This window comes from Sceloporus occidentalis, unplaced genomic scaffold (assembly GCF_023333645.1).
Source record: "Sceloporus occidentalis isolate IW3139 unplaced genomic scaffold, rSceOcc1.0.p SCAF_347, whole genome shotgun sequence".
Classification (NCBI taxonomy): Eukaryota; Metazoa; Chordata; class Lepidosauria; order Squamata; family Phrynosomatidae; genus Sceloporus; species Sceloporus occidentalis.
This window is the reverse complement of record NW_028317327.1, coordinates 62,501-71,997: the sequence shown is the minus strand read 5'-3', so window position 1 is coordinate 71,997 and position 9,497 is coordinate 62,501. Positions and strand designations below refer to the sequence as shown.

At 52.7% G+C, this 9,497-nt stretch overlaps 1 protein-coding gene across 1 annotated transcript; it reads left to right on the top strand.

The window, feature by feature from the left end:
- The first annotated feature begins 2,456 nt into the window (after positions 1 to 2,456).
- Positions 2,457 to 8,334, top strand: LOC149274090 (mitochondrial import inner membrane translocase subunit TIM50-like). Its single transcript, XM_089505828.1, has 11 exons — positions 2,457 to 2,606; positions 3,253 to 3,397; positions 3,911 to 3,942; positions 5,654 to 5,675; positions 6,770 to 6,828; positions 7,030 to 7,149; positions 7,298 to 7,402; positions 7,572 to 7,670; positions 7,763 to 7,919; positions 8,038 to 8,144; positions 8,233 to 8,334. The coding sequence occupies exons 1-11, from the start codon at positions 2,457 to 2,459 to the stop codon at positions 8,332 to 8,334; spliced, it is 1,098 nt and encodes a 365-aa protein (XP_089361954.1).
- Positions 8,335 to 9,497: the final 1,163 nt, after the last annotated feature.

Sequence of the window (9,497 nt, the reverse complement as noted above, 5' to 3'; positions counted from 1 at the left end):
GCAGCCTAAAGAGCTTACATTTCAACTGAAGAGATAAGTGCGGGTTTGAACTTTTCCTCTCCCTGAGTCCACGGTGCATGATGAAGGGCCGACCCCTGGGAGCTTCTCTTGCAGGAAGGACTGTGCCTGTCCTGTATAATGTATATTTAATATCTCCCCACGTTAACGATACATTTTCCGCCAGAGAATCTCCCTAGGTCGCGCTTTCATTGTTTGCAGTGACTACTCTCCTGCCTTAGTGGATTGCCTCTGTTGCATCCAGAAGATACAGAAACTTTTGTTTGGGGGTTTTTCATTTTTCCAGTTTTGTGAGAATTTTACTTTAATGCCACTTGTTATTTTTTTTTATGAAACGCGTAACAGCGTCGTGTTCTCCTGTGGGAATGTATGTAATATTTATATGGTGCCGTCAATAAACCAGAGAAAGCCGGACTCTGGTCTTTTTCCTGTAGGAAGGGGCATCGTTCTCTGTGCGAATCCCACCTCCATGACGGAGACGACCAACTTTACGTCAGAGACCTGAACCAACACAATCCATCACTTCATGTCCAACAATATTAGGAGTACTGGCCATTTAAATATTTGCTTTTATATAATATATTTTTTAATAAAGCTGCATTCATACTTAACATGATGTAGGTGCGATGACAGTGACAATCTTTTCGAAAGTATGCCCAAGCTGTACCTTAAATACATGGATGTGTCCGGTGTGCTCTCCTTGCACTCAAACACATTTAACAAGAAGGGCTGAGTTCTGGCAGTCTGCAAGTTTTAGGAATCGCATCCAGATCCAGTTGTATGAAGAAGGCGGCCGGAGAGGCAGATCTGAGTGTCCGCTGCGCCCCCCAGCAACGGCTGTTACAGAACAATACAAACTACGCATACGGGTGCAGAAGCCACCCGTCCATCACCAAGAGGCCAAGATTAGGTCAGCGTGTGAGCTATTATATAGAAGGTGCAGCTGTCTGTAAACTAACTTGACTAAGGGTCAAAAACGAAAGATTTGCCAAAAGGAGATTGGAGGGCAGTGAGAGCGATGTGCAGGAAAGGGTTAAAGCCATCCAAATCTCCATAGCATGAAAGGGTTAAAGCACTTTAGAGATCCCAGGAGAGGTGCGCGGTGTGGACGCCGGGTACATCGCATCCCGCTGCTACATGCCCAGTGACTGTAACTGCACCATACGAGCTGCTGCAGCTGGGAAGTGGGGGCTTTATGTCACAGCACCCCCATTGTAACTGTGCATCGTATGCCGCTGCTACATGCTCAGTGACTGTAACTCCACCGTACGAGCTGCTGCAGCTGGGAAGTGGGGGCTTTATGTCACAGCACCCCCATTGTAACTGAAAGGTTTTTATTTAGTGTTGCGTTGCCTGGACAATCCGGGAATAAAGAGTTATGTCCTGAATTTACGTTGTTGTGTCCAGGGCTGGGGTCCGTGTTCTACATGGGGACACGGCTTATTCCGCACAGAACACGTAGAGGGAGAGAGGACGCGCCGCGCGTGCATTCGTAGACTATGGAGACGAGCCACGGTCTTGTCTTGGATTCTGCGGTAATTAGAGGGTGAGTGACCCTCTAAGAGCCGTGAGCAGGAGTTTCTCCTCTTCTTTGCTCCTATTTGCTCTCATATTTCTTTTCTCTTTTGTGTTTACCTCGCCTCCTTTCTTTTACTCTTCTCTCCCTTTTTACCTGTCCCTCCTCTCTCTACCCCCCCACTCCCTCCTATATGCCTTTCTCCTATTACTCTCCCCTTTCCTTTTTCTTTGTTTCCCTCTATCTCTTTTCTATTGCTTTTGTCTTCTCTCTTTTTTCTCTCCTCTTTCGTATTTTCTTTTCTTCCTCTTCTCATTATTCTCTCTTTTTTCTCCCTTTTCTCGTCACTCCTCTCTGCTGTTTCCCTCCAGACATTTAAGTTATCGCCGCTCACTAAAGACATTTGTCTTTTTATCATCATTTCCCCCGAGCTCCATGATTAATGTAAAAACATTTGATATTCACATATGCGGAAACTACCGTGGTGGCCAGGTGGCAGTCTTTTCTGTCACTGTTTATTTGTAATAGTTTTACCATTTTCAGTTAAATTCTTTACTCAGAATATCCTGAATTTGTGTGATGGGTCGTTAAGCAGGTTAATATCGGTGCTACAAATCATTAAAGTGACCCCTCACCAACCTCCACAATGTGCGAATTCTACACCCTGAAGGGCTGCCTGGGCGATCCTCCCTGCCTCGGGGTACACCAGAAAAATGAATGTAACCTCCCTTACCGGAGACAGCAGGCAGTTGGGTCTCAATTGCTTAGCGCTCATCTCACTATCATGTGGTTAGTTGTCGCTGCGCTAATTGGCCGCTTGTTTTCTCGCTAGCCGTGATCATGGTTCCCAGTTCTGATTGGCTAGAATGCCTCCCGGCTATCTTGTGATTGGCTAGAGCCCAGAGCAGTCACTGTAACGGACATGGCCGCCTCGTTGGTACCCGTGTGCGGGAGGTCAGCCAGGCTGCTGAGAGTCAGGGTAACCTGGGGATGCCGGCTATGGAGTTCGGAGAGCGGGGCGGGAGGCGGACTAGTAGAGGCCGTGCTGCAGGAGAAGCTGCGGAGCCGAGAGGTGAGAGGATTGGCCCCGGCCTGACATGTGGCCCTTGGACTGACATCTTATCTATGCCCCCGGACATGAGGTCACACATGAGGTTACAGAGCCAGCCCCGGTCACCCCCGTTCCCCTGTCCCCCGCCCTGGTCATCTCCTGTTACCTGCTGTCACCATCGTTTCCCTGTCACCCGTCATCTCCTGTTACCTGCTGTCACCCGCCCCAGGCAGCCCCGATACCCCGTCACCGGGCCCGGGTGCTGCTGCTATTTATACGTAGCTTTTAGTGTTATGCAGCCGTGGATTTCCATCACCTGCATTCCTTTGTCATTTGCCCCAAGCGCCTCCTTCTGACAGGGGCTGAGATGGAATGCAAGGAATTTTTGCTTTACTGAGAGGGTGGTAGGTAAGGGGAACAGGCTCTCAGCAGAAGTGGTAGAGGGTAATACAGTGAGGGTATTAAACATGCATGGGATAGACATACGGCTCCTGAATCTAAGACGAGACCAACGACTGATTAACTGGCAGATCAGGCGGACCCAAAAGGGGAGGGTCTTATCTCTTTCTGCCCCAGCCCCGTCACTTTTACCTCCATTCTACCTATTTCTCAGCTTCCAAGCATCTGCCCCCTTGTGCTCACCCAAGCAGTTCTTTTTTACCCCTAGACCTCCAGTGACCCCTCTGATACCTCTGATCCTGAAGGACAGCAGAAGAAACAGAAGGAAAACACAGCAAAGGCCAAGAAGTTCCTTCTGCGAGGATCGGGGCTGATGGGAGTTGTGGCCGCCGGGGCCCTGGTCTATGTATTTGGTAAGACAATCTACGGGGCGACAGGGCGAGCGGCATGATGGGATAATAACTTGGGAGGCTGCAGCGGGGCAGGGGCAACAGAACTGACAGGAGGAGATCGGGGTCGAGGGGCAGTTATTACAGAAGGGCTCTGCCCCAAATACACTTGTATGCTTGCAGACTGGCACATGGGGCCCCCTTCGGCCCGCGACACAGCAGAAACATCACAAGTGAAAGATCAGGGGCGGAAGAAGTGGTTCCATAAAATGCACCGCGTAGGACAGGTTCCGATTTGCATATAAACTGTGCGCGGCGGAGCCCTGCCCGCTGTATAAAGCATTCAGCAATCCTCACCGGCCACTGCGCTGAGGGACAGCCATACCTCTCCCCCCCACCATCTTTACACTTAACCGATGCTGAACTCCGCGACGGGCTGGATTCACTAAATACCGCTGCAACGTGGTTGGATGTATCAGTAATGAGCAGAAAATGCCCCTTATTGTCTCTTATAACAAATCTGCTTTCCATTCGCAGGCAGCAACTCTGTGGACGAGCAGGGAAACAAGGTACGGGGCTCAGCGCACGCCCACTAAAGGGGTTTAAGATGCATGGAATAGCTGCCCAGGAGGAGCTGTGCACGTTGTATATTGATTTGTATGGCACCGTGATACTTCGCAGCGGTGTACAAGAGTTAAACAGGACAGGACCCCCTGGTGGGGGCATCTGACAGCAGGAGAGAGGCAGGGAAAGGTGAGGCAGGGAAAGGTGGTAGGAGAGGATGAGGGTGTAAACAAGACGTTTAGGAAAGGGTGAACGCAGGCGATGTTTGGGAAGAGACTGAATGTGAAGGGTTAATGGCTGCTCCACTGATATTGGGAGAGCGTTCCTGCCGAACACCCAGCGCTGCCCACAAAGCCGCCTTTAATCGCTTGTCTCATCGTATCTGTCGTGACCGAAGAGCAGCCGCTGATTATTTGCTTCGCATTCCGCAAACCGCTCCTTGTTTTTCAAGCTCTTTAATAGATTGTGAGCTCTGGGGAACAGACTGCTGCTGGAAGTAAAACTTCTGCCTCGTCACCACTAGAGGGCAGCGATTGGAAACGGTAGCCACAACGCCTGAAATTTTTTTTCTCCCTCTTTTTGCCCCTGGGGCCCCGTTATAAATGCCCGATGTGTGTTGTGGTCGCTGTGCGTCTGCGGTCAGTAAAGTGTTTGTGGCAGGACAGACGTGGGTCAGCATCTCCTGCATTTGTGTTTTGCAGCCACTAGAGGGCAGGCACCATTCCCCCCCCCGCCCGCGCCTCTAAAGCCCCTTCACATGGGCAATGAAGCATGGATCAAACTTCCGCTGACCACGTGGGGCATTTGCTGGGACCGGTGTTCATTGCCGCCTACAGAGGGGCATTTCTGGGGCGAGTGATCCGTTCAGATTGGTGTCTCGCGTGGATCTGCTGATTTATCTATACATTATACAGGGGCCCCTGCTCGCTCATTTCACTATACATTATACAGGGGGCCGGTCACTGATTTATCTATACATTGTATGGGGGCCGGTCACTGATTTATCTATACATTGTACGGGGGCCGGTCACTGATTTATCTATACATTATACAGGGGCCCGGCTCGTTAATTTATGTATGTGGGTGACGCTGCGATCCCTTACTCCTACTTTTTGTTTTTTTTAATATTTAACACCTACCCCCCTGCTTATGCCTGGGGCAGTTCTGTTCCCGTGGGGGTCCCTTTGAGGTTTGAGGTGAGGACGCTGTTCGCACCTCCGCTTCCTCTCGCTGCCTTTGATGCTCGTCTCACCTGGCTGTGAATGGCAGGCGTCTCGGCAGATTGCGGCACACTCCGCTCTTTGATCCTTATCGGCCACGTGTTACCGAGACTCCGGTGCTTCGGGGGGTGCGTCGCTGGGGTGCATGGGGTGTGAGCGTTGTGGTCTCTTTAAATAATTGAGGGTTTTCCCCTTACAGATATGGGGGGCATTCTGCCCGTCGCTGGGGTCGTGGGGTCTGAGGATGCCCCCCATGTCTGGGTTGCTTGGCTTTCCTCCATTGCTTTTTTTGTCTGTGGTTAGAATTGGGGAATTTTTTGTTATTTGATATAAAAATAGTTTTCCGTATAAATTACATAATGCTCGCCGGTGATGCAGCCCTGTGCCATGTTATCGCAGGGGCCCTGTGCCATGTTATCGCAGGGGCCCTGTGCCATGCTTTTTATATACATATTAATGCAGATTTTATACTAATGCTTCAGGTTTTTGTCCGCAGATACCTGATGAGTTTGACAACGGTGAGTTAAAGAGCCTCATTCCGTAAGCATCGTACCCCCCCTTTACTCTCCTGGGGCAATAGCTTTGTGCACACGCACACGCGTGTATGAGGCGGAAGCACCTGCCATTTACCTGATATTTGACGTTAATTCGGATCCGAAAGTGAGAACAGGGGGACCCAGCAGTGAGGGGCCGTAACGTGTGCAGGTCTCAGCTGCTAATTACCATCACAATGTACCCCACCCCCGCAGGCAGAAGGCACTCTTTGTCAGATGCCCTGGGTATTTAACCTCCGAGGTCTGGGGACACGGCGAGTGAAAGTGGCAAATTATCTGAAGCTTTCAGGAAAGACGCCTTTGAGTAAAATCTTTCTGAATTTTCCACGGGCCGCCCGTGAGCTTCGGGAGTCATTCATTAAATGGGGGCTTGAGCCCCCTAATCCATGCATCCCCTGCATAACATCCCCCCACACCCCTCCCTGTGACTGAGCTCCCTAATCCATGCATCCCCTGCACAACAGCCCCCCGCACCCCTCCCTGTGACTGAGCTCCCTAATCCATGCATCCCCTGCACAACAGCCCCCCGCACCCCTCCCTGTGACTGAGCCCCCTAATGCATGCATCCCCTGCATAACAGCCCCCCACACCCCTCCCTGTGACTGAGCTCCCTAATCCATGCATCCCCTGCACAACAGCCCCCCGCACCCCTCCCTGTGACTGAGCCCCTTAATCCATGCATCCCCTGCACAACAGCCCCCCACACCCCTCCCTGTGACTGAGCCCCTTAATCCATGCATCCCCTGCACAACAGCCCCCCACACCCCTCCCTGTGACTGAGCCCCTTAATCCATGCATCCCCTGCACAACAGCCCCCACACCCCTCCCTGTGACTGAGCTCCCTAATCCATGCATCCCCTGCACAACAGCCCCCCACACCCCTCCCTGTGACTGAGCTCCCTAATCCATGCATCCCCTGCACAACAGCCCCCCACACCCCTCCCTGTGACTGAGCCGCCCACTAGATGTGTCCCCTGTGTAAAGGGCCCCTGCGCCTCTCCCTGGGGTCACCCATTTTTACGTTGATCCGCTGTAACCTGTTCGCTTTTCTGCTTCAGAGCCTCCTGTTGTTCAACATTTTAAAAGAACCTACAAATATTTTAAGGATTACCGCCAGGTAAGTGTCGCCATTTTGGGCTTTCAGCGTCTACTTGGTTCTCCTGCTTAACCTCGTTCTCTCCACTCCTCACATACTACTCCTTTAGATTGTAAGCTCACGGGCCGGGTTCTCCTCTCCCGATGTGTCTGCATTTATGTATATTTGTAAAATGGGGTTATTTGTTGGTGCTTAATAAATAAAAGAATAATAATTCCATAGATGATCATCGAGCCTACAAGTCCCAAACTTCTGCCGGACCCCCTGAAGGAGCCGTACTACCAGCCCCCTTACACCCTTGTGCTGGAACTGACAGGTGTCCTGCTGCACCCCGAGTGGTCGGTACGTGTCCCCCACATCACTCATTCCGCCATCTTTCTCATGATTCTAGAATCTGTGTCCTGTTGCTGCTTGTCTTCCGCCTCCTTTCCTGGCTCCTTTGTAGGATTCCTCTGTTCTGACGTATGCCCTGCTTTTGTGGTTTCCGTAGCTGGTGACTGGCTGGAGGTTCAAGAAACGCGCGGGAATCGAGAGCTTGTTCCAGCAGCTGGCGCCCCTGTACGAGATCGTCATATTCACCTCTGAGACCGGACTGGTGAGCATGAGCCGTGCGTCTGACGCCAAAGGGGTTAAATTCACCCCCCTTTCCTTCTCCCACTAAGCCCTCTGTCTCCCCTCCACCTCATAGCCCCCTGGGTATCTACCCCCCCCCCCAGCCTTTTCTGGAGGAAGGATTGTAAAAGTGTTTTCCTTCTCCCTCTCAGACCGCGTTCCCTCTCGTCGATAATTTGGATCCGCATGGTTTTGTGTCGTACCGGCTGTTCCGTGATGCTACACGTTACATGGATGGACATCATGTTAAGGTGAGTTCCTCGGTTTCAGTGACCATCACCCCGGGGGTGACTGGCGTGGGCGCCCGGCATTGCTGTCTGTAATGTCTCTCGTGTTTATTTAGGACATCTCGTGTCTGAATCGGGACCCCTCTCGCGTGGTCGTCGTGGACTGCAAAAGAGAGGCTTTTAAATTGCAGCCGTACAACGGTCTCGCCATAAAGCGATGGGACGGTAACTCGGAAGACCGAGCGCTCTACGACCTGACGGCGTTCCTGAAGAGTGAGTGCGGAAGCCGCGTGCCGCGGGGGCTTGTCTGTGAGGCCTGTTGGGCGGGTTAGAGATCGCGGGCGTTACGTTATTACGCTAGCGGCAGATAACGTGGTTTTTCTTTTGGCAGCCGTGGCGGTCAGTGGAGTCAGCGACGTCCGGTCCGTCCTGGAGAATTATTCCTTGGAGGAGGATCCCTTGGAAGCATTTAAGCGCCGACAGTCGCAGCTTGAACAGGTAACATGGCGTCCGCTCACCAAGGGTTAATGGCGGCGAGATTTTGTGGGTTAATAATGTACGCTAATCGGCGCTCTCTTTTCTCCAGGAGGAGCAGCAGAGACTGTCGGAGTTGGCCCAGCTCAGTAAGAGACAGAACCTCTCCCTGGGCTCCATCACCAGCCGCCTTTGGCCTCGGTCCAAACAGTGACGTCTCTGGCACGGTCTCCAGACGTCCCACCGCGAAGCCCCCCGGCCCCCGTGACTGTGTTAATAAATACATTTTGTAGAAAATCATGGAGCCGTTATGGTTAATGCTGTGGCTCTGGGGGGCTCCGTCCGCTGTAGACGCTGGAGCTGGGAGAAGCCTTGACTGAGACGTCTCTCCGGACTCGGTCAGAAGCGGAAATCCTTTCACCTTTTAGTAAATCTCCAAGTGTGGATTGTGAACCGTGACCGAGCGCTTCGCACACGCATGCACGCCCACGCGTGCACACGCACGCAACCCTCCCCTCCCCCCCGTGTCAGGTCCGCAGCTCGCCGGGTCCCAGGCTCGGCTCTTCCTCTGTCTCCTCGGCTTGGGGTATTTACAGGATAAGATGAGGAAGTTGTTCTCGGGGCAGGAAGGGATTCCCCCCTCTGTTCCCACGCTCTCCTCGCAGACTCCGCCGCCGCACCAGAGGAGAGGGGGGGGAGAGCTCATTGTATCCAGGAATGCTAATGGGAAAACAGGCGGCTGAGCATAATGGGAATTGTAGGCTGCGGTATCTGTGCAGATCTATGTGCAACGTACAGAAAGAGCCAGGGCCGTATCTGCTGAGATCACGCTCGGGATCCACTACTCCACTATCAGCCCGGTGCAAGAGACTGGGGAGGAGGCTTTGGGGTAAATCGGAATCATTAGGAATAGGGGGACACGGAGAAGATGTGTTATAGGGGGCCGCCGCGCTTCCATCGCCAGGAATAGGCAGGAAGGGAACGCGAAGGAATTGATTACGTCCAAAGTTTGTGCCTCGAGAACAGGAAACACCTTTGATGTGTAAAACTGCCCCATCTGCGTCATGCCCAGCGCTGGTACCCCTCACCCTGTCTGTACTACTCTGCTGAGGGGAGCTTGTCCCCCTCACCCTGCCTGTACTACTCTGCTGAGAGGGGCCGGTACCCCTCACTCTGCCTGTGCTACTCTGCTGAGGGGGCCGGTACCCCTCACCCTGTCTGTACTACTCTGCTGAGGGGGCCGGTACCCCTCACCCTGTCTGTACTACTCTGCTGAGGGGGCCGGTACCCTCTTGTCTGCCTCTCTGTTGGCAGTGCTGGTGCCGCTCGCCTCTTGCCCTGTGGGCATTGCTGGGACTGCGCAGGGATAAGGGCTCC

Bases quoted from the DNA above. Each gene is read 5' to 3' on its own strand.
- LOC149274090 (XM_089505828.1), top strand. From the start codon at position 2,457: ATGGCCGCCTCGTTGGTACCCGTGTGCGGGAGGTCAGCCAGGCTGCTG. The intron at 3,943-5,653 runs GTACGGGGCTCA...TTTTGTCCGCAG, and splicing joins TGGACGAGCAGGGAAACAAG to ATACCTGATGAGTTTGACAA. The intron at 7,920-8,037 runs GTGAGTGCGGAA...TTCTTTTGGCAG, and splicing joins CCTGACGGCGTTCCTGAAGA to CCGTGGCGGTCAGTGGAGTC.